Raw genomic sequence first — 25378 nt, 5'->3', positions numbered from 1 at the left:
CTTTTAACCAAAATGTATAAACCAGGCCCTGGTATTTAACTCTGCTTTCCTTTATTATTGCATGGATAATTAATTTAATTTTATTACTCTAGAGGATTTTGAGGTTTAATGACATCATTTTTCTATTTTATATTATTTGTATAACAAAATGTTGAGGAGATAATAGCATTAATTTCTAAGTTTTGCCTGTAAAGCTGAATTTCCTCTGTTAACAGAGGAAATAATTATAGATTTATTTATATTGGTGAAGCCTGTGAATGCTTTCAAATACCAGAGGAAAAGAATTAGTTTCCATTAGACATTTATATTTTTCCATTTGCCAAAATCTCCCCAAAGTCTCCTTCTTTCCTTTTCTCCCTACACATCTTTTTGTTTCTGCATGACTCATTCTAACTGAAGATTACTGAGATATTTTACTTGTAGGGCAGAGGAAAGGCCCCATGGACTGGAGAGGCAGAACCTGGGGAGTGGAGCCAAGGCTGCCTGTGCTCTCCTTTCCTCAGGTGCTGCAGTTCCTTGACACTCACTGAGGTGATGACACTTGGATGCTTGGTCTCACAGCATTTCAGTGTCAGTCTCCAAGAGAAAACTCCCAGCTTTGTGCCAGTAAAACATTCTGGGGCTGGAGAGGAGTGGATGGGATCTTTGTCTTTCTTGTCCTCTTTCACTTTGCAGAAATACTGAAACATCCACTACAGCAAGGACAAGAATACAGGAGATTTTTGTCCTGGTTTCTGGGCAGTAGAAAGCAGGACTGACTGGTTTCTGTCTCAGTCTGTCTCTGTTCCTTTTCTCCATCACAGTCTAGAAGAAAAAAATGCTAACAGCTTCCTGAGAGGACCCTAATCATTGAGCTGAAATGCTCTTTGAAATGTCCTGCTAGCTGGGGGCCTGTTCTTGGTGCCTGAAGTCTGAAGTTTTGTTCTTGGAGCTGGAGGAGGTGGTTTTCCACCACCTAGCTCTCTTCCTAGCTTTTCTAGCTCAGGTCCCCTGCTACAGAACCTGCTCTGAAAGGTGGAATTTCCAGATTTTTCTGCTGCTGTTAAAGAATGCTGAATTATTTGAGCAACCTGGTTCAGCACCAACACAACACATACCCACTGGCAAGGAGTGAATCCTGTCCTTATGGGAGTGCAGAGTCAGGAATTCAATTGTCTTTGAGCCAAGGAAGACACTGAGTCAGGTCTCCTCTGTCCTGGGATTTGTCCTAACACCTTCCTGGGATTGCATAAAGCCATTAGTGCCCCTTTTGTTTGAAAGAACTGAGCAAATCTGCCTGAAGATGTTTGGGTGTAGCTGGATCACATTTTTTTCAGCACTCCTGGCTGTGATGAAATTTCGCCTGGCACTAGAACTTGCCACCATCTGCAGAAATGAGGGGCATGACCATTTTTTCTGCTAAAAATGACAGCTTGTTGTTGCATGTACTTGATCAAAGTTGCAGTTAGGATCTTGGCAAAGTCATATTTGTATTTCTGTCAGCACCTCCTGGTCATCATGGCTCTGGAAGCCCAGAGACTAATCTGTTCTGTCTCATGCAGCATCAGCAAAATTCCCAGCTCTGTTCTGATGCTGGATTTCTTTATTGCTGGTGATGAATGATGTACTGGATGAAACAGAAGGAGTACATCTGGATTATCAGATATCATGCTGAGTGCATAATGCTGACACTTAGGAAAATCTCATCTTGTGAGCTGAACATTTTTCATATGGAAGTCAATTTTAGATAATAAATAGAGCACCAGAATGCAAATCCCTCCTGTTCATTAGTGCCCTTTATGTAGCAATACCAGACAGTACCAGGACATTAAGGCACAGGCTTGTCATCTGCAGCATTTGTTCTGGATGATCCCTGTGTGCTCTGCAGGTATTGTAAATGGGAATGAACTCTGCTATTGAAATGTGGGGTCCCAGTAAAATGCTCTAAATAAAAATACACCAGAGGACACATTTCTGAGAAGGAATTTTTAAAATAGTACGTAGACAATACAAGGAGACCAACATTTGAGATTCTTACTGGATGCTATACTCCATTATGCAGTGATCTCTCACACAGAGGAGACTTGCATTTGTATTTATGACAGAGTAAGCCCTGCCCTACCATTACAATAATTGGTTTAATACAGATATTCTATGTGTGGAATGAAAATGTCTCCTTTTTTAATTCTGTGTTAACTGTGAGAGGAAAAAACAGGACAAAATAAATGGGTGTGAATGCAGCAGTCCAGCATATTATTCTCGTGATGTTGATTTGTTCTGTATAGTGTAAAGCAATAGGAATTTTGGAAAATACAAAATACTTTTCATCCTGGCATCTGTTGAAATAGTCACTGCCTTCATTGAGGAGAAAACTCAGGCTTGAATTTGCTGGAGTAGGCTTTTGTCAGATGAGAAGAGTAAAATCAGAAGGGATTAAAGTTGGGAATTGAGAGGAAAATGAGGAAACCTTTATTGATTTTAGTTCATTGCCATTGGCATTCTAATTACTGTAGCAATTAGAGAAGTGCCACCTTTGAACTTTTCCAGTGTTCGAAGAATTTGAGAATTAAGATTTAGGTTTGATCTCATACAGAATAGCAAATAAGTGTGAGTATAAATATCTTTTGCTGTCAGAGATAACTTTGGCACTGGTAGTGATCATTGTTTCTGAAGAGGTCATTGTGCAGTTAACTCCAGAGCCTGACTGCTGTCTCACAGGAGCTCTCTAAACAATTTGTCTTACTAGCATAGCAAGTACAAATTGTAACACTTGTGATCCATCTGCAAAACCTTCTGCTTGCCAATTGTTTTACTCCAAGAGCTTTGGCAGTGTGCTGTGCCAGGAAGAAAGGTCAGCAGCAGAATGAAACCCCAGGGATTCCACTGCAGTGGCCACAGAGGGGACTTGCTCCAGAGCCTCGGGGCAGTTTTGCTTCTCTCTGCAGGTTCTTGGTCAGAAGGGCTGATGGATGTTGGGAAAGGTTCTTTGGATGACAGCAGATGGGGCAAACCCTGATTTCTGCATTAGGCCTGAGCAGGTGGGACACTTGTGGAGGGCTCCATGGCCAAGGTGGGAGAGGAACAATCACCTGCAGGCAGGGCAGCTGTCTAACAGTGCTCAGCCTGTTTGGTCAGGGTGCTTCAACCTGATTTACTCATCTCAACCCCTAAATACTATTTCATTTTTTATTTCTTCTTTAGTTTCATAGACAATGCTCAGATCCAGTGCATTTATTGATTCCAATTAAGAGTGAACTTGTATTTTGTTCCTTGAACTTTGTAAAAGGTTTTTTATTTTACTAAAATCTTATAATAAAGTTCTCGAAGAAGTCCCTGTCAATTCATATAAGTTTGGAAATTTGGAAATACATTTGGAAATTGAAAGCCCATTTTAGTTCAACTGAAAGAAAAACAAAAACCTTATCCTAAACTGTTTTGTTACATTTCCCCTTGATTTAAAACGGAATGTATGAATCTGTGTGTGCAATGAATTGAGGAACTTGTAAAGCAAAAAAGTAAAAGCCAATGTCCAAAAGCTTTCATGAAAATAAGGAAGTTTTACATTTATACCAGCCTTTGAGATGATCAGAAATGAAAAATGCTGCTCAGTCACAAAGTGAATTTTCTCCAGCTGCATCCCTCATGCTTTCTGTTTAAAGTTCCAGTTTGCTATTCCAAACCAGTACTCACACGAAAGCTCCCCCTGCAAAGCTGTGTAGCAGCTCACCCTCACCAACACCTTTTTTCCCACACCATCATATATGTCTTGTTCATGAGTGAAATTTACTTTAATAACTCTTGATTTTCTTACCTGCTGAGCACTTTGTTGATTAGCATCCTCTCTGAAATGCAGTTTTCTTTCCAGGTCCTTTACGAGTGCAGCTTTGTTTTCCCGAATGGAATCTTCTGTTGCCAATGGCAGAGGCTTCAGGTTTTTCTTTAATCCCTGGGTTGGGCTATTAAAAGAAAATTCTGATACTAACATGCAGCAATCAGTATTTATATATATTTATATATATAATGTCACCTGTATGTTATGATACATTATGGTGGAACCTATTATTTATTTACTTAGGAGCCACAGCACAATTCACGATATGATTTTTTTTTTTTTGGTACTATCTTAATGGGGCATCCCATTCCCATGCAGTAGAAATTAAAAATACACATCTTAAAGAATGTAAGGGTTGTAATGCTACAATAAACATCTAAGTTCCATTTATATTTATCCTGCAATAATGATGTCACAGTAAATGCTAAAGGAATGAGTGTAGGTGTTACCTTAGGTGTGCAATGTGTACATTTGACTGCTATCAGGCAATAATTTAAAGTTAATACAATTTCTCATTGATCTTTATCTCACATCTTCATTGATCATTTACTCTTTCCATGAACTTTTACTTCTTTAATTTCTCTCACCCTTTTATGACACCTAATATCAAGAGTTATTTCTTGTTTTTATTTTATAGATGTGTGTTTGATTTTAGTAAGGTTTGAAAAGAGTTAAATTCCCAAATAAGAATTTAGGAGGCCGTGAGAGTGCAGGAGGCTGTGAGAGTGCTGTGCTGGAGCAAAGTAGCAGGACACTCCTGGGAAGTGCACAATATTCTGGTATTTTACTAGAACAGGTGTTGGGATCTTGGTAACAGGCTCTAGGTAAAGGTAACTGGTGATTGCTTTGCAAACATCATCCCTGTGTTGTTGTGCAGACACTGAGCTCTCACTCCTTGTGTAGCCAGAATTACTGTCACTGATGATGCCAAAAAGGGAAGCTGAAGTTTCAATAGGTATTTACAGATTATCCCAGATACTGCTCAGGCTCCTTCCTGACCACTGTGCCCTGCTAAGACTGTCCCATGCAGGGGTCAAGATTTGAATCTCAGCAAAAGGAGTCCTAGCTGTGTGGGAATTCAGCTCTGGGCTGATACCCAGGAAAGCTGAAATGCAGAAAACATATTTAACAGCCATATTTAACAATATTTACCATATTTAACATTCATCTGCCTGGCAGGCATATTGTGCTGACTTGTGTGGCCATGCCTGTGCAGCAGTGAAGGAAAGGAAAGCACATGGCAGGGGTGAGGTGCCATTACTGCAGAGAGAGCAGCCCCTGAGCATTGGCCCCAGCTCTGAAGGGGTGCAGGGGCCCTGTGACAGCTGCAGCTGAGTTTGCCCTGCCCTTGCAGCATTGTGGAAGCACAGCAAAGGCTGAGCTGGCCCAAGTGAAAGCCTCCACTGCGACCTTAGAGCTTCATGCAGTGTGCCTGATCAGGGTGCCAGGGCTGGGAAGGGCTCCAGGCACATGCCATGGGTGATGGCAATTATGTGGCTGTGCTGGGCCACTGGGAGCCTGGGAGTAGCAGTGCAGTACAGGTCTGAAGGCAGGACTCTTGGCACACAGAGTGGTGAGTGCTAGAGACACAGGGACACATCTTTCTGCTGTAATAACAGATTCATTGACCTAGTCTCAGCAGGAGAGCCAGGAGATTGGGACTTGCTGATGCTACCACTACCTTGAACTGTACCATTGATAAAACGGGAAAATCCTCACTTTGTGCAGGATTTGGAGTTCTGTGGGTAAATAGTTGTACCAATGTACAGGTACTAGCCATGCTAACACAGAGTTCACAAAGTCCACAAAAGGGAAATTCACTTCAACTCCACCAGTAAAGAAGAGACTCTTAACGGCCTCACCTTGCCACTGCATCATCCTCCTTATTTGCTTTATCATGGGAGCTGTTTTGTCATAGAAATCATGCTGGCGCTTCGTGAAATTATTTATGTGCAAACCATTAACTCTTCTGAGATTTTCTGGGGGACCTCAAATGCTGAAAGTACTGCAGCCAGAAAAATACCTTTACAGAAGTTATTTCTTAGATTCACCTGGACTAGAAAAACCCTTGCAGTATAAGGTACCTTTAAAACTTTACTTCTTCCTTACAATAGGTATGAATGTTTTTATACCTGGTGTAAGCAAAGAGCCTTGGAGTGACTTATCCTGCAAGCTCCTGAAACCTCTTTTCTCACACTAGTACAGTCTTATGAACCTCTAACCCCCCACATTGGTGTATATCTGTTTGTACACTCACATCTCTCTATCTTCAATTCTTTCTACAGAAGGTATTTGTCACCCTGTTCTTCTAAAGTTCTTCTAAGCCTTCTGATGTTTACATTTTTGTAATGGAGTTTCTCACACACTTTTCATGTAAAGAAGGATTGTTTTACATTCCTTTCTGGAGGAGGAGAGAATTGATGGACTGTTGGTTTGACCAGTGTGGTTGGAGAGGTGGCAATCCAATCCATGGTCACTTTTGGAATTCTATAAATATCAAGGTCTGGGAATAAACTGCCCCTTTTTGCCTCGGACATCTCAGCGTGTGAGTGTCGTTCATTTCGTGCCGTGTTGTGACAGGTATTATCCCTTCATTTCTTTACTGGGTGTAAAGGTTGGAAGAAATGCCCAGAATATCTGAATAAGTCACTTTTCTATTTTACAGAAGACTTGCATTTCAGTGACTCCCTGTTCTGGGTTGACTGTATGATGCTTTTATCCCCAGTCTGTGAGTTGTCTCCAAAATTTGCCCTGAACCAGGACACTCCCCCACTGAACAGCCGGACAGAAATACATCCTGCTTTCCTTTGGGTATTGTCCCCACTTCTGTGCCTGTGGTTTGTGCTACTTACGTGGCTGGGGTACTTCTGGGCAGTCCCATGGCGTTGGTGGATGGTGCAGCAGGCAGGGAAGGCAGAACAGCACTAAGGAAAGCCACTGGGTTCTGGATCCGTGCAGTTGGGGAGAGGGGAGCAGGAGCCACAGTCTGGGGCTGGAACTGCTTCACAGGAGGGAGCGTCAGTGGGGGCACCACGGGCTCCTTGGGGCTTGGGAGACACTGTTCACTTTTGCTTGAAAAGCCTGCTGAGGACCTCGCTGGGTTTCCTATGAAGTTCTCCATGTGGTTTGTCCTCGGGGCTGCCTGGGGGATGCTGCTGAAGGTGCCTGAGGAGCTGGCAGAGGGGCTGCCTGGCGGAGTTTGGGCTGCCAGCAGCTGCTTGGGGCGGCCGTAGCCCAAGGCTTGAGGGGAACAGGCTGAGCTCTGCTTGTACAGGACTGAGCTGGACTGCTGGTAGAGGGCAGTGGCAGAATTCACCAAAGTGGTGTTGAAGGACAGCTCTCTCAGAGATGCCTGGTGCACCTGCTGTTGTTCAAGCAGGACCTGGTTGTGGAGCTGTTTTAGCTGGCTCTGGTCACTGCACAGAAAATAAAGATGAACAGAATTGGTTACGAGCCCCAAATGAGCCAGCTGGCTGCATTTCTGTGTATGAATGCAGAGAGAAAAATTCAATGTCCTGTGATACAGTAAGAGACAGGAGACTGCTACATGGCATATTCTCTAACATTATGAGAGGAGGATAATATTAGTTTTCTATTAAAATAACCTTTTTCTTCATGTTCCCTTCTTTGCCAGAGGCACAAAGCTTTTTGTCCACAAATTATTTGACTGAAGATAATTCTTACATTTTAGTATGTGAAATATAAATATAAATCTTACTCAAAGATATTTAAGGGATATCATTGTCAAATTCACCTTAATACCTCTTTGCTTGTGTAACTAAGAGTGAGATTTGGTGTCTCATAATTTAAATGAGTGTTTGTAAGCCAGGTTGCATCATTTACCTCCTGCTGAAGTGGTTTCTGAAACCAGCACTTTGACTGCTAAAGCTTTGTAATAATCCACCACAGGATATGCTACCAATGGAGTTTAGGTGGTGTTGACATTCAGTGACAGGCAGGAGTGGATAATTCAGACAGGACTTGCATTCCATGCAGTTGTTATTTTTCTAGATGCTATCTACTAGATAGTTTTTCAGGGCTTTTTTACTTTGCAATTAAGGAAAATAATTTTCCTTGTCAAGTGGTTTATTTAGTTATTATGTATATGGAAATACAGCACATGGAAACAGGAGAGCTTTTTCCCTTCCAAAACCAGAAAAGACATAGAAGATATGGAAAATGATTGTGTAATAATCTATGGAATATTAAATATCTACCGATAAAAAGTGGAAAATGTGGGTGTAGAGACCAAGCACAACAGCTCCTGACAAAGCAAGTACATACTCAACATAATTTGGTTTTAGTTAAAAGACTTTGTTTCTGCAATGCACCAAACAAAAATCACATTAAAGGCAGATAAAGATAGCAGTTTCAAGTTTTCATAAAGTAGAATGGTAGAGTTAGTAGTTCTGTGGGCCTGATTTTGTGCCCTTCATGTATACATCTGCATAATAAAGCAATTCTTTGTAACACAGCTTTTTTTGGGAGGGGGAGCCGAGAGAAATTCTGCTCTGTGCAAGTATTGGGTACTTAAATACTGGTTCTGCTCCCCCTACAACTCACTATAGCTCAGAAAGTGTGTAGGGCTGTAAATATGGGGTTCAGGAATTCACACCCTGTGCTCTGCTACAAGGAATGTAAATTCTGTCTTCTTGTAATGTTTATGCTGTGAAATTACATCCTGGCTTCAAAGTACCAGTGAATTGCTTTACAGAGTCCTTCCTGAGCCCTTAGGAAAAGCTTCTGCCTATTTAAGAAATTAAATGAAGATGTTTGTGTGCTGTTCTTAAATTACATGTGGGAAGTTGAAAAAATGCTGAAAATACTTTTCACTATAAACTGCAGTGTGAATTCCATAAATTGTCCTCTAAGAAAACTCCATTACTTCTTCAAATTTCTTCTTGAGCTCCCAGTGCACCAATCACATTTTAGCTCAAGTGGTTTCCCATTATCAAGCATTTCCAAGTATTTTATCTGTTTTGGGGGCAGATGACATTTGTGGGACATACAAGTCATGAGGCCTTTGGGATGACAGTCGCTTGCTGGTTGCCAGTCTGTACTGTGTGTTAGCCTGAATGTGTCTGCTTTGGGCAATATTTCATACCCAGAATTGAGTGAGATATGTTTGAAGAACCTACTTTTATTTTGCCTGCATAAGATCAATGTTCTTCCCTTGATTGCAGCAGAAAGCATTGTGGAATTAATAACATTTCAAAGGGAAAACATTTTCCTTTTTAAATTGGAGGTCACTTTTCCTGACAGGGATATGCAGAAAAAATAATCAAGTGCTGGAGAATTTGTTTTCTAAGATTATGGTTAGTTAGGCCAACACCATGCCATCTTTTTATTCTGCATTTGAGTTTTTGCTCTAGTGCAATAGTGTTGTGGTCAATAAATACTAAATAATCTCAGTGATGCTCCTGAGAATTAGACTTCTGTTTACTTACAGCTTTGGTTTAGCCAGTACTGGGGGAGGTTCCTTGGATGGTGATGTTGGCTCTGGTATTTTCACTGGCTGTCCATTTATCTTCTCTGGGAAGTGGTTGGGTCTGGTTTGGTTGGTGGTGCCAGGTCCATCCTCTGAGGATGATTCACTCCCTTTTTCATCTTCGGGCAGCTTGAAGTGCACGCGGAGCCCTGCCTTGGAGCTGGACCTGGGCTCGTTGTGGTTCACAAGGACACCTTCCAGTTTGGGTCTGGGGGCTTGGCTTTGGTGGCTGGAAGGAGTCTGGGGGGGAGCTTGGTGCTCAGTAGCCACAAAGTCAATGGAGCTCGTTGTGTGAAGGGCAGCAGTGTTACTGCTGTCCTCAGGTGCTGCAAGAGGAAAGGTCGAACCTTTGGGACATGTAAATGCCAGAAATCATAGTGAAATGAAAGCACAAAAGTTACAGTTCAAAAAACTCACTCTGATGTCCTTCCAGCTGTTGCACTGACTTGTTTGACCTTGTTTGTTTAAGAACAAATTCCCTTGAAAAAGGAATATTGTAAAGGTGGAGGGAAAAGGGACACTGCTCCAGTTTGGAAAATCAGTCAGTGGTCTTCAGCCATGTCCCCAGTGAATTATTCCCCTACATCTTTGAAATACAAATATTGTTTTTCCCCCAGAGAATTCTCACACTTTTTAGTTATGAGGAACATTGCCAGAACTTGAGCTGCATTGGAGCCAAGAGCACAGAGCACAAATCCCAGCCTGCTCTGCTGGATTTGCCAGGAGCAAAGGACTCAGCTGGCTCTTACCTTTGACAGTCAGACGAGCTATACTGGACACTGTGCCATATTTATTGCTTGCAGTACAGGTGAAACTGCCAGAATCTTCTGAAAATACTTCAGCAATAACGAGAGTACAAATCTCCTCTGCAAAGCATCAGAGCAGGGTTAGCACTTGAAGTGAGCATACAGTGACCACCAAACACACAGAACCCTGACTACCTTTGGGGAGATCTCCTTAGGGACTCCCACCTTGCTCAGTTTGTTTCTAGTTCCATCAGTATTATCAGTTTTGGCAGCCTTTGTGTGCAGCAGCTGTTATCAGCATTGTCTGCAGCAACTGGTACCCTCTGTGCTCCAGCATGCCCAATGAAAGCAAAGAACAGGTGTCAGCAGTGTGTGGAAAACATTAGAAAATGTTTTCCTAACACATGAAGTACAGACTTAAAAAAACTTAAAATTTAATTTGGAAGAATATATAGTGTAGTCCACACTCTCAGCTCACTAAAATATAGGTATTTTTTATCTCTGATGATTGAAAGATTAATTATAATTGACTGGGAACAATTCAAGTGGAGTCACTCTGTAATAGGGGTAAATATAAACCACATACATATAAACTGTTTTTTTTCAGAACTATCAGAGCAGATTTGCAGAGAGAGGGGATAGTGCTAACTGTGCTTACAGAAAATTGTCTTTTGACTTCTTTGTGAATATGAATAAAGGGCACCAAAAATATGCTAGCAAAATTGTACTAGGGAAAACTATATTCCATCTAGAAAAGTCAGGCTGGGTTTATGGCATTCCTGTCTGACCAGCATGCCACCTGTCATGATGGGATTTGAAGTCTTTTGGTTTGGCTGAGTAGCTGGGAGGAAGAGGGACAGTAACATATAAAGTGATTTTAAATGAGGGCTGATAAAATTTCTTCACCTACTCAGTGACTATTTTTCTACAATTTTGCAATAGACTTTCCTAAAACCCTACAGGATAAATATTCTATGGGTATTTTGCACACTTAAGCTTGATTGTTTCATGTCATCACCAAGGAAAACCCAACAGCAACAAAGAGATTGTTTCCTATCAACTCTAGGAGAATAATAGTTTATTATAGCAGTATGATAACAGAACTAGTTTAAGGCATTATAGTATCTAGTTTATCATGCTGGGATCTGCCAACCACTGCATGCATGGAAATCCAGATTCCTTCTGAATGAGCAGCAGGTGATGAGGCTGTGACAACTGCACCCAACTGATTATCCCCTAAAAACTGCTTCACATTACTCAGCAGTGATGCCACTGCACAGTAACAGAACAGTGGCACTGCCTTCTGGCAGAAACTCCATTTCTATATTCCGCAGTCTCAGACAGAAGCAGTTTCTTTCAAGACTCTTTTTGGAGTAAAAACGTTTCAAATAGGGCAAGAAGAATACAGAAGTTGATATTCCATAAGAATTAATATTGATTTGATAATTTTTTTTCTTTGATAATTTTCCACCTTGACAGGAGCGACTTCATATCTATAATGGCAAAAAGCAATGAGGAGAGTGAATCTCTCATGGGGAAATAGCCAAAGCTATAGGGCTCCTCTGCTCCAGCCATGTGGAGTAGTCCACATTCTGCCCTGATCCGTGGTATCAGCAGATCCAGGCACATTTATAGGATTTGCTGATATCAGGGGTGGAACACCTGATGTGCTGCTCTCACATTTCGCTGGTTGGGAGCACAGGGAATGGCTGACATGGCTGAACATCTGATGCAATGTTCCCTAACTGGTAAACTGGATAAAAATAGCTCAGCTCTACCTCATCTCCTAAACTTCAGGACCTCAGATCTACAGGGGACCCTCATATATTCATTTTATTAATCTTTAGCTCGTTTCAATCCTGAGGTAAAACTGGGTCTAAGCAAAGTGGAAACATTATCTGCAAAAGAGACTGAATTAATTCAAGTGACATGTTTGTGGAACAGTCTACAGTGAAATGTGTGCCACTAGTAGTATAGAACATGAGGAAAAGAAGAAATTATGTTAATTAAGTAATGAAGTTTTAATATTTAATATTTTGTGAGGTTAAACCGCCACATTTATGTAATTAAAAATTATGAACCTTTGATGATCCTCACCTGGCTCAGCCATAGATCGTGGTTCTAAAGGGAAGAAGAACAGAATTATTAGATAGAATATAGTTATTTTTGCCAATATTTCTTTTTCCTTAAGCACTAAATATGAAGTTTGATCTTCTAAATAAGATGGAATACTCTTTTTGATCCAATTTTCTGTTTAAGGGGAGGTGAAGACAGCCAGGCCTTTTACTCAATGGTATGTCAAAGCCACTGAACAATGTGAACACTTGTGAACACTGTTGGGAACTTGGGAATAGGAAATAAATTCTCCAAGTAGCTGGGTGGGGTTTTTTTCAGTATTGGCACAATTTTATTTTGTCTTGAAGACAATTTCTGAAACTCTGACCCACATGAAATCAAGATATGATGAACCATTGTTTCACTTAGGTTTAGTTTAGTGTAGTATTTAAGGAATTCCTGTTGAATTTTCACAATTTTAGCATTTCAGTGACTTAGAGAAAATTGCAGGTGTTCTGACTGCATTTGAAAATTAAAATTACAGTTGTAGTAAGAAATTCACAGTGTTGCTATGTTAGCAATTTTGTTGCTTGCCTGTATTTTATTAGACACAATATTTTCACACAAGAAACATACTTTTCTGTAATATCCTAAAATCTGGAGAGTCTTCTATCAGTGTTCCTTCTCTATACCATTCAACCTTTGGGGAAGGAGCTCCTTTCACCCGACATTCAAAAACAACAAGCTGCCCCTCAGAAGCTGAAATATCCTGTAACATCTATTAGAGAAAATGAATAGACAGTCAGTAAATGTCTTAATGGTCTGGATGTAATACTGATTTCACTAAGATTTAATAAAGCCACTTAAACCCTTGAATGGCTTAGGAAAAGCATTTTTTTCATTTTCTTTTTTTATTCCTTTTTTTCTTTTTAATTTCTTTTTTTTTTTTTTGAGAGCTCATTTTTAGTTATCTCTTTTTACAGTTATCTGATCTCTACTTTTCAAATATGTCATAGAAGAAATTACCTTTGTAAATACAGGAGCAGCAATTATAGGTCTTCCATCCAGTCCTTGCAAATAGTTAGTGGGGCTTTGAGCCTGTAGATTGCAAAACATCACAAGATGATGTTTAGGTGTGCAGACATTATTTATTCATATACAAGAGAAATGTGCTTTTGGAATGACATAAAGGAGATTTTGGTGGATGAAGTCCAAGGCAAAACACCTAATGCAGTGAACAGAAATTCTGTTGTGGACAGCTGCTGGTGATCTTCCTGGATGGGATAACAGCAAAAATGTTATTTTATTTTTATAATCACTTTATTGCCTTACTCAGTTAATCATGGCAAGAAAAGCTTTAGCACAGTGTATTGTGACATCTTTTTTTCATACTCAATAAGGCAAATATATGTTGTCTGCTTGGTCATAATCTTCTTTTAAAAATCCTTAACTTACAAAAAAGCTGTCCTGCATTCAATTTGCAATAATGACTGTAGAGAAAAGGGATTAATAAAGAAATGTTATGTCAAGTCACCTGTCTGGCTGCTACTATAATTCTTCTCCTTTGCCAAACCCAAACCTTTTACAGAGGTGGGATATCAACCTGTTTATCCTACTCAGTGAAACAGAATGGAATTGTTTTCCTTCTGGGAAACTTTGTTATATAGGTTGAGGATTTAATATCGTTTTTTATTTTAGTGCAACAGGAGTTGCCTCAGAGCAGCAGAATTAATGATTCAGTATCTCAGGAAATAGCCAAATTTACACACAGATGGTGCCTTATCAGCCAACAAAATTTAACAGTAGTGATTTTTCAAGTAACTATTACCCTTAAGCATCTTCTTTCAAAATGGTTAGTTCTACTAGTTCTTAGTTCTGTTCTCATTGTAATCAAAAGTAAACGTGCATTAGTTCACCTGTTCAGTACCTGTTCACTGGTTACCACCTAACCCTGGGCTGTAAAAGGTAAAAAGCTTTGAAAAGGCAATGGAAAGTGAGAAACTGTGAACTTTTCCGTTTTAAGTATGCCTCCTCTTTCCCATCAAGAAAGAATTCACAGCTGTGACTATGCTGTCAGTTTGCAACAAAAAGGACTCCCAGTGCACGGCAATGTTAATTAGAACATGGTAATGTTAATTAGAACATGGCAGTGTTAATTTCCTTTGATGTGTAAAGTAAAATGCTTTGTGGCAAAGAAGGTTATCTACATATAAAGTAAACATAGCAGTGAAACGATTCTGCTTAAAGTAAGTTTCATTGAAAGGAAAAGTTTTCAAGTGAGCTCTGTATTGAGGGAGAGGAAATCCTGCTGGGCTGGAAGGTGGATGAGGCAGTTTGGGATGGGAGAAGGGCACAGCCAGGTGCCCTTCCAGCCTCGGAGCTGCAGGAATGCCCCTGGATCCTGTGCAGTGTCTGAGCTGCAGGAATGCCCCTGGATCCTGTGCAGTGTCTGAGCTGCAGGAATGCCCCTGGATCCTGTGCAGCCCCAAGGAATGCCCCTGGATCCTGTGGAGCCCAAGGAATGCCCCTGGATCCTGTGCAGTGTCTGAGCTGCAGGAATGCCCCAGGATCCTGTGCAGCCCCAAGGAATGCCCCATGATCCTGTGCAGTGTCTGAGCTGCAGGAATGCCCCTGGATCCTGTGCAGTGTATGAGCTAAGGGAATGCCCCTGGATCCTGTGCAGCCCAAGGGAATGCACCTGGATCCTGTGCAGCCTAGGGGAATGCCCCTGGATCCTGTGCAGCCTAGGGGAATGCCTCTGGATCCTGTGCAGTGTCTGAGCTGCAGGAATGCCCCTGGATCCTGTGCAGCCCCAAGGAATGCCCCTGGATCCTGTGCAGCCCAAGGGAATGCACCTGGATCCCGTGCAGCCTAGGGGAATGCCCTTGGATCCTGTGCATCCCCAGGGAATGCCCCTGGATCCTGTGCAGTGTATGAGCTAAGGGAATGCCCCTGGATCCTGTTCAGCCTAGGGGAATGCCCCTGGATCCTGTGCAGCCTAGGGGAATGCCCCTGGATCCCGTGCAGCCCAAGGGAATGCCCCTGGATCCTGTGCAGCCTAGGGGAATGCCCCTGGATCCCGTGCAGCCCAAGGGAATGCCCCTGGATCCCGTGCAGCCCCGGAGCTGTGTGACTGCACCCGGATTCCCAGTGCTGGCGGAGCCTCCTGCTCCTGCAGCCCCTCCTGCAGCCGGGGCAGGAAGGTGCTCTGCCCCCAGCCAGGTTCCCTTGGAGGCAGGGCCTCTCCTCTGTGGACTGGATGGCAGCCAGGCTCAAAGCTGGAGTTCAGCAGCAAAGCAAATGCTAGAAAATTTGGGGTTCTCAGTCACAAACTGTAGAAGAAAGACTTTATTAAGAGCTCACTTTTAGTCCTTGAAATGCACCGTGGTGTTCCCCTACCTGGTTAACTGGTGTTGGCACAGTCTGGACCAGGACAGACACAGGCTGGACCTCAGCTGATGGTGCCTTGGAGGTTTCTTGATGCTTGGTTGGAGTTCTGACAGCAGGAGATGCTGCATTCACAGAGGTGTTGGCTGGCCTTGGTTTGCTGTGAAATATTAACCAAGAACAAGTTTTCTAACTCGAGGCCAGAGCTGTGTGTGTCCCCCAGTCACATCTGTCTCTGTTACAGGTCAGCCCCAGCCTCACTGCTGGGACTGAATTCCTCTTGATCCAAGGTGATCTGTGCTCTGTAAAGCTGCATTTGCTGAGTCAGCCTGCACCCCTGGCCACTCTAAGATCTCATTCTTGGTACAATAATGGCCTGGATTAACCCAGCTGTGGCTTTACCAGCTCACAGCAGCATGAGAAAGCAATGCTCCTTTCACAGAGGACACTGCTGCTTTCAATTTTGGGAAGAGCTGGGCCTTTAAGGTCATGCAAATACTGTGGATTGCTTGGATACAGATTCAATAATTAATTGCTGAAAAATAAAACAGATACATGCTTTCTGATCAACATATCATCAGTTTTGCCAGTGTACAGATTGACACTTCTTCACTTTGTGGTTGTTTATATATGGAAATAGAAGAGCTGACCATTCTTCATTTTATTGCTAGGTGAAATAATGCAGACAGTGAACAGCTGGTCTTTTTATTCAGTTTGAGGTCCCCCTAGAAAATCTAGCCTTCAAATCAGAGGATGCTTTACTCAGAGTGAAGGTACAACAGTTGTGATCACTGATTTCTCTTTTGAACTTTTTTTAGCACCTGTTCTCACATTAACTCCCTTTAGTTACAGGTGTTCAGATTGGTGTGATGACAGCTGGAAGCTGAGCAGAAATGAAGACATTCTTATTACACCCAAACCTGGCCTTTCATAATGTGATCATTTGAAGACATCCTACTATGATGTCAGAGCAGCATTCTGAGAAAAAAATTACCTCACAATTTCATGAGGTAAGTGATTCAGAGATGCCATCAAGTGATCAGGATCATGGTCAACCCTACATTGACACCTAATGAGATGGATGTGAAAAAAAAAAAATCCTGTGACATTTGTACAAGGCTGAGCTGGAATGGAAAACTTCACAATTCATCCAAACTGATTAGCAGTACATCCCAAGTCTGAGACTTTCTTAACCTTAAGTTTTATAAAACCCCTCACATTTATCAAAGTCCATGAACCAATTCCATCTGGAGTGCTTTATGATCTTGAAGTATAAATTGCATACAACAGGATTTGCTGTCAGCCTGAGATCTTCAGTCAAATACACTGCAAATGTCTTCTCTCTGCATTTTAAAAACTGCATTTGTAATGAGTGTAATTCTCCTTAGTGATGGAAAAAACCAAGAGGGTGCATAAATCTATCTGATTAGGGCCTCTTTTATCAAGGACTGGTTGCTTTTGATGTTGACTCTGTGCATACAAAGGAGTTAAAAATAAAAGACTAATTATTTTAGTTTTCAGCCAGTCTGGCTCCCTTTCTAGTTAATAGAAGGACTTTGAGTCTGAAAGATTTTTTAACAGCATTTGATCAGGTTCTAAATCATCAGGTGATGGATTTCATTTAGGAAAAATTAAGAAAGAAATAAATAAGTATTTCCCAGATTTTAGATTATATCTGACATAATTTCTTTTTAAAATTAAGTAGTCTTTTATACTATCATCTCAGTTCACTCTAGTGCATGTCTATTAATTTCTTCATCTTAAATCTAAATAATCAATCTACCTATATTCTGCCAAAAACCTTGTGTATTTTCATGTGAGAAACTGTACTGCATTTGTTGTTCAAGTCAGACACTTAAATCAGCATTTTAGCTGGATCTAGTCAAATGGCTTTTGTTTTAGTAAATTAATTTTAGAATTTCAATATTTATGGTAACACCTTTCCTTTTATATTACTATTTAATACTAAAATTTCAATTCTTAATCCAAAGTTGAGGACACAAAAGCAAACAAATGTTTGTTCCCTACTATTTGTAAAGCAAACAAGTGCACAAACAAAACCCAATCCAACCAATCCAAACAAATCCTAAACAGAATGATAATGTCTTGGAAGCTGCAAGCTGAAATGTCTGCACTTGTGGGGTTTTTAACTGTAAGAAATATGGGAGGTGTAATTGATTTTAAACTTACTGATCCATTTCGTCCTTGATGATTTCACCTTCAGAGTCAGAAGAAGAGATGCCTGTGAAAAAATAAAAGAAAAATCATTTAGCAGAGGGGTTTTGAGTTTCTCTCTGAATGATACAGACCTTTATGCAGCTTGCCTGTAGCCAACTCCATGGGTATGTATTATAAAGCTGTGCCCAGACAAAAAGTCCCATTGCAGGAGAAGTGAACACGTTCCACACTGTGCAAGTGTGGATAAGGCACATTTGGGAGGAGGTGCAGCTGAAGCAAGGAGAGGAATATCCAAGAGGGAATGAATACCTGGGTGTTCCTTGGGTTCTCTTTCAAATGCCACTATGATTTAGTCCATATTTGTTGTGAATTGAGTAGGAGCTTTCTTCTCTCAGACACCTGATGCTATCAGATTGAAAGGAAAAAGAGAGACCTGGAACTGTAGCTGTTATTCTCCAGCTGGTGCCTTGTGCCACGATGTGAAGGAGATCCTTGCTCTGTTTACTGACTGCTGTCAGTTACTGAGACATTTTGCACTTCTGCCTTCACTGTGTTGGAATTTGCATTTTCTCTGCAGTTCCTGCCAGTGAGCATCTCCATCAGCCATGGCTCCCATCCCGCACCCACCGAGCTGGGCAAAAGCAAACCTTGGCCCCTGCCTTGAGAGCTTGTAAATCCCTGCCAAGCACAGACATCTCCCATTGATCAGGGGCAGGGCAGATGCTGAAAAAGGATTTGTCCTTTCACTGTCAAGTTAGACTTGTGGAAAGAGAATAACAGCAGAATGAAATTCATCTTTTGGGCAGTGCTTTAATTTGTGAATGGCCCCACTGTGCTCAGTGGTGGTGCTCATAGTATGCTTCTCTGAGAGAAAAAGAAAAAAATCCTATGTGTTTATTTTAAGTTTATAGTCATGCTAGCACAATAATGGATTCAATCTCACATCTTACCCAAGAAAGTGTAAAAAATAAATATATAATACATAGACCTTAGACTCTTAGGCCTACTATGTACAGTAAACAGCATAAGGAAAAGAAAGGACACCTAAACCTGCAAATATACATTCTGTTTGATTTACAGCATCTACTGGGCAAGGAGAATATAAAATTGATGGCATATTTATTTTGGTTACACAGTCCCAAGAAAGAGTTAAGAGGAAGCTGTCCTACATTCAATTTGCAATAATGACTGTAGGGAAAAGGGATTAATAAGAATTAGACACAAAGTTTAGTTTCTTACACTTCTGTAGAGTTCCACAGACAAAAAATACAAGGTAGTTTCATAATCTGAGTATTTTTAGACTTGGATCTTGCAGTTAGATATATAAAACCTCTGGGAAGTAACACAATAAAATGTAAGGGCTGGTCCCTTGTCTGAAGAGTGTTTTACAGGAAAATAATAATGATTTTAGTAACCATGGAAAATGTTGACTCCTGCTATGTTTTTTTTAATGACAGAACTATCACAGTCAGCAAACAAGATATAATTGTATCTTTATCCTATGACCAGTTTCAACCATTTCTGCAGCAGCTGTAGGATTACCTTCTATGTAAATCTCTGCAGAGGTGGAGTCTGTTCCATAGATGTTGGAAGCAAAGCACGAGTAGCGCCCTGTGTCCTCCTCAAAAGCCTCAACAATGACCAGAGAGTGTCGGTCACCTGCCTGGATAATTTGGATGTCTGGTGAGTTTTCAAGCTCCTTCCCTTCACAGTACCACCTGCAAAGCAAAAAGAAATTGTTTTTCAATGCAAACAAGTTGGTGACTAGGATGATAATATTTGAAGTCTTTCTGATGGTAAAATCAGTAGGTTTAGCCTGAAGATTCTGACAGAGTACTGCAGGTAAGTATTGAATCAACAGTCATAGGAATAAAACATGGATGATTTTCATAATATTCAATAAAGAGTAAAAGAGTTCTGAATTTGGAACTCTGTCAATCCAGCTCTGTATTTCTCTTGAGGTACAATCAGATCTGTGTAGCGGCTTAATGTGCAGCAAAATCCACCCAACTCTAAGTTAACAAATATCCCTCAAACTTGTGTTTCTTAAGTTCATGTTAATTCATAATGTGACTGAAATTTGTCTTTGTTTGGTCATATATTTAGCACAATCTGCTTTTTATAAAAGCTAGCAGAAGTGTATCACAAGGTAAGAGAGTTGATTTGTGACGACAGAGGTTCTTCCACGCAGAAACAGCCAGGGACACAGCTGCAGCTGGAGTGCTCTTCTGCACGATATTGCTGTGCTCCTCTTTAAACACTGCTACAGATCCAAGAATCTGTTGGGCCCTCTGGAGCTGTCCCACTCTCATTCCTAAGTCCCTCAGTGTTCAGAAGGGTTGTTTCAGTGGAAAATGCAGGAATCCACACAAAAGGAAAGCAGCACCTTCCCAGAGAGCTCTCTAGGATCTGTCACTGGCAGAAACCACCAGGAGGAAGAGCAGGACTGATGGATGCTGGTTACAGGGCACAACAGAAGCACACAAAGCAGGTGGGTCTGCAGAAACAGATTCAAATTAAATCTAGGCTTTATAAAGAAGATGTAGTGCTGTGTATCCAGATCCAGAGTTCAATGTTTGAGATAATATTCAGAAATACCTGTAATTATAGATAACTAGCTAAATTTGAAAAGCCAAACTTAAGTGCATTCATCTTCACTGTAACTTTTCTCATGAAGATGGATAGATGAATAAGATAATAGATAGATATTAAATGCCACTAAAGTATTTGTATTTTCTTCCTGTGACTTCCTTCATTGCATGTGATTAGCTACTGCATCTTCTGCATGTGAGGCTAGGGGCTGTGATACTGGCAATATTTTTTATTCAATATTTTATTCAATTCTAAAAAAAATTAGTAATAATTTCATCCATCTTTTATGGTAACTTGGTAAAAGAACCTGTCAACATTTGACTGGTACTACAGAAAATAGGATTGTTGTGGAAAGGATAAGGATAGGTATTTAAGTAAAAAAATGTAATAATTAATACCTCCTGTCTTAAACTATAAGGCACTTCAATATATTTCCATCTCAGATATTTTAGGAAAATGTGAATAAATAAATTGTTTTGATCACTCAGTTGCAGAACTTTTTAACAAGTTTGTGCTACAAATTAAGCATGAAGAAAACCCCAAATTAATATATCGGAAAAAAAAATTCTCTAAGCAGTCCATACCAGCAGAAACCCAGAATATAACTGAAGTGTAACACAGAACTGAGGAAGGAGCCTCAATGGGTCTCTGAGGTATGGAGGAACACAGATCTAGCACTTAAATGCTGATTGTGTGGCTGAGCAGAAGAGCAGCTCCTGTTTGTGCCCATGAGTCTGAGCCATCCAACAGAGCTTTGTCACAGCACACAGGGAATTCCTGCATTTCACTCACCAGGGCTGCCCTCAGCTGCCTCCTGTCCATGGAGACTTCCTAGGACTGCACTTTACTGCAGGCAGCTTTCAGCAGCCATTCATGCTGCTTCCCAAAGCCCAGTGGAGCTTGCTGAAGCTGCAGAGAGTGCTCTGCCAGCAAGCAAACCATGGAGCACCTCTGGAGGCTGCAGAGCCAGCTGTGCTCCCACAGACGGGAGCAGGGCCAGCAGCACAAGTCCAGGGATGCCAGGGGAGCTGGCACATGTGGAAGGAGGAGGAAGAAGCCCCTGGGAGTTGTGGCTCAGATTACAGATCCAGCTAACCCAGCAAGCTCTCCTGACACCGGCCCAGAGTGACACTGAGGGAAAAAAGAGCAAAATGAACTGTACATGTGTGTACAGTCTATATATGTGAGGACATCCTATACGTGTGTGTGCATTCTATACATGTGTGTGCATTCTATACGTGTGTGTACATTCTATACGTGTGTGCATTCTATACGTGTGTGTACATTCTATACGTGTGTGCACATTCTATACATGTGTGTGCATTCTATACGTGTGTGCACATTCTATACGTGTGTGTGCATTCTATACATGTGTGTACATTCTATACGTGTGTGTACATTCTATACGTGTGTGTGCATTCTATACATGTGTGTACAGTCTATATATGTGAGTACATTCTATACGTGTGTGTACATTCTATACGTGTGTGCACATTCTATACAGGTGAGTACATTCTATACCTGTGTGTACATTCTATACGTGTGTGCACATTCTATACGTGTGTGTACATTCTATACATGTGTGTACAGTCTATATATGTGAGTACATTCTATACGTGTGTGTGCATTCTATACGTGTGTGCACATTCTATACAGGTGAGTACATTCTATACAGGTGAGTACATTCTATATGTGTGTGTGCATTCTATACGTGTGTGTGCATTCTATACCTGTGTGTACATTCTATACATGTGTGTACATTCTATGTGTGTGTGCATATTCTATACATGTGTGTCCATTCTATACATGTGTGTCCATTCTATACATGTGTGCACATTCTATCCCTCTGTGCATATTCTATACATATGTGTACATTCTATACCTGGGTGTACATTCTATACATGTGTGCATATTCTATATATGTGTGCACATTCTATACATGTGTGTACATTCTATACATGTGTGCACATTCTATACATGTGGGTGCATTCTATAATTGTGTGCATATTCTATACATGTGCGTACATTCTATACATGTGGGCGCATTCTATCCCTGTGTGTACATTCTATACATGTGTGCATATTCTATACATGTGTGCACATCCTATACATGTGTGCATATTCTATACGTGTGTGCACATTCTATACATATGTGCGCATTCTGTACATGTGTGTACATTCTATACATGTGTGCACATTCTATACATGTGTGCGTATTCTATACGTGTGTGCATATTCTATCCCTGTGTGTACATTCTATACATGTGTGCATATTCTATACATGTGTGCATATTCTATACATGTGTGTACATTCTATACATGTGTGCACATTCTATACATGTGTGCGCATTCTATACATGTGTGCATATTCTATACATGTGTGTACATTCTATACATGTGTGCATATTCTATACATGTGTGTGCATTCTATACTTGTGTGTATATTCTATCCCTGTGTGTACATTCTATACGTGTGTGTACATTATATACATGTGTGCATATTCTATACATGTGTGTACATTCTGTACATGTGTGTCCATTCTATCCCTGTGTGTATATTCTATACATGTGGGCATATTCTATACATGTGTGCACATTCTATACCTGTCTGTATAGAATGTTCTATACATGTGTGTACATTCACTCATTGCCCTGGAGTGTGTAACTAGTCTCTTTTAACTTCTTCCCCGTGGTGGGAAGCAGCACTAAAAAACAGTTCTAAAAACGTGAAATCACTGGTCTTAAAATCATAATTTATGAACTACCTCTCCCTTTAAGGATTCCATGATCACAGTACCATTATCATTATTTTCCAATAGATTAGACTGTATACTTCCTTGCTAACATTTATTTTGAAAATACAAATCTTTATTTATGTTATCTTTATTTTGAAACTATTCCTTTGTGTTTCCATTCAAAATCCATTTCCTTTAAAAATAATTTTTCTACCTTCTTCTGATCAACTTCTAGTGGTCATACTCTATCACAGTCCTGTCAGATCCTCTAAAACAAAACTCTTCAAACAGAAGGAACAACTACATCTATTTTAAACTTTGCCCATAATGGCTTGTCCAAATCTGGAATTTTTACCACTAATACTTGGATACAAAGAGAGTTTTTTTGACAGGTTCCCCAGAAGTGAGTATCACATTTTCTTTTCTGCTCAGTGCTGTCCTCACACAGTGCAGGTACAGACACCAGAGCTCTTAGCTGGCATCCAGAGCAGAAACCTCCCCTGCCTGGGACAGATGAACAACTCTACCAGGAGCAAGCAGAGGAAATGTTTACAGGCCCAAGGGAGAAGTATGGTAATGTGCATTACAGGGTTGATTGAAAATATCCTGTGACATTTATTAGTGCCTTTTCAAGTTCCAGACTTGGGAATTACATAGGATTCCTGTGATACTGAAGGGAGAATTTTTTAAAATTCTGTTTACATTATTGTTCTCAAGAGCTGCAGCTGGTGATCACTGAAAATGGTCACATTATCAGGAGAGAAGGTTCATGCAGTTGTGTGACTAGAGGCACAAATTTGGTATATGAATGTACAAGTTGCCTTTTAGGTGTGTAGTTCATGTAGGCAACTGTGTACTTTGGGACATGAGTCATGGCACTTACTCATGTCTTTTTATATTCCCACCCCATGCCTCTTCCTTATATTGTAGCCTTGTTTGAGTGTGTGAGCCTTGGCAGATACCAATAAGCATTCAGGAGAATACCCATGCTCTACAATTTGATTTCATTTCCAGCAGCACCTTTTCAGAACATTAAAATAACTTGCATAGTACAGTGTTATTATATATTTGTGCCCACTTAAATGTGTTTCCTTACTGAAGTGGCAAAACACATTACACAAAATGCTGTGATATAATTGCCATTAAGGTAGAACTGTGCTACTGATCAGCTTTTCCAATTAACCTGTTGTGTTTGTGCAGAGTTAAGTCTGTGTCATACTTTTGTGAGGCACAATTTAATTTTCCTATAAGCAAATTTTAAAACACAAGCCAATATTTACACTTCTTTTATTAGTATACAAGTAGTATAAACTCAAACAATGAAGCAGGACTGAGTTAATTGGGTTTTTTTTGCAGTTATTTTTTCCTTTGGTTAATCCCAAATTTGCAGCATCAGTAATTTAAAACTTCAGGAATAAACTCCTGATTCAAACCTGTGTTTAGTTCTCCATGCAGTGTGCTCTGTAGTGACCCTTTTCAGCATAATGTTCAAGTATTTTGAGATTAAGTTGCAAAAAGGAGCATGTTGTGTGAATGTTGTCTGGTTGTAATGCTGATAAATCAAAACCAGTGGTCTCCTGTGAAGTTAGGCTTCATGGAAAACCTTGGGGTGGTGTAGCTACTCCTTCCTTGCTCACATTTGGTTTTGTACTTCCCATGAAAGCACTGTACATGGTGGCAATGCAAGTCAGCCCCAGCAGCTCTGCCCCTGAGGTACGTGCCATGGCTGGAGCAGCAGAGCTCTGCCACTGACATTTCATCCCTGCCATGGATTGCAGAGAGAGTTCCTCATGCAAGGGAGGCTCACATTCAGCACAGGCACTGTCATCTCCTGTGCCAAATTCATCCTAGATCTTAATCCACTGACTTGACTGGAGCTGAATGTAAGAGAAGTTTGGCTGTAGACTGAGCACTAAAACAGAGAAATGCTTTCATTTGGCAGCCAGGGAGAAAAATCTTAATTATCTTGCAGGGTTTCAGAGTTTCTAAAAACCTGTTATTAGTTGCAGCTCTGATTTCCTCAAACAAAGCAGCATAAAATGCAGCTTTTAGGCTTTGTATGCTTATGTTAAAGAATGTTTTCATGGAAACCTTATGACATACAGCCTGTTTTTAGAACATTAAATCCTCATGACACTTCCAGCATAGCTGTGGATGCCAAACCATGCAATGTGATTCATCAGTAAAATTAACCTGAGAGTGATGTGCCAAACAGTTTGGAAAAATGTAGACACCTCTGAACTTGAGGGAAAAAGGAGTGCTCTCCTCACAGAGGGGAGTAAATGTCACACCTATCATTACTCATAGAAGGGAGCATGAGAAGGAGGTCATCAAACACTTTGGAAATACACCCTGCATTTCTCTCAAAGGTTTGTTTCTAACCCAC

General features: G+C 40.7%; 1 protein-coding gene across 1 annotated transcript in view; it reads right to left on the bottom strand.

Moving 5' to 3' along the window:
• The window catches only part of MYPN (myopalladin), a 47302-nt gene that overhangs the window by 18441 nt on the left and 3483 nt on the right, over positions 1 to 25378 (bottom strand). Inside the window, exons 2-11 of the mRNA XM_066554766.1 lie at positions 19208 to 19383; positions 17678 to 17729; positions 15500 to 15647; positions 13127 to 13198; positions 12737 to 12878; positions 12143 to 12166; positions 10049 to 10165; positions 9259 to 9625; positions 6664 to 7227; positions 3791 to 3935 (exon numbers count right to left, since the gene is read on the bottom strand). Coding sequence (XP_066410863.1) covers positions 3791 to 3935; positions 6664 to 7227; positions 9259 to 9625; positions 10049 to 10165; positions 12143 to 12166; positions 12737 to 12878; positions 13127 to 13198; positions 15500 to 15647; positions 17678 to 17729; positions 19208 to 19383 — 1807 coding nt within the window. The remainder of the gene's footprint in view (positions 1 to 3790; positions 3936 to 6663; positions 7228 to 9258; positions 9626 to 10048; positions 10166 to 12142; positions 12167 to 12736; positions 12879 to 13126; positions 13199 to 15499; positions 15648 to 17677; positions 17730 to 19207; positions 19384 to 25378) is intronic.

This window comes from Molothrus aeneus, chromosome 8 (genome assembly GCF_037042795.1).
Source record: "Molothrus aeneus isolate 106 chromosome 8, BPBGC_Maene_1.0, whole genome shotgun sequence".
NCBI classification, from domain to species: Eukaryota; Metazoa; Chordata; class Aves; order Passeriformes; family Icteridae; genus Molothrus; species Molothrus aeneus.
The sequence above is the reverse complement of the archived record's forward strand: the minus strand, read 5'-3'. Positions and strand labels throughout refer to the sequence as shown.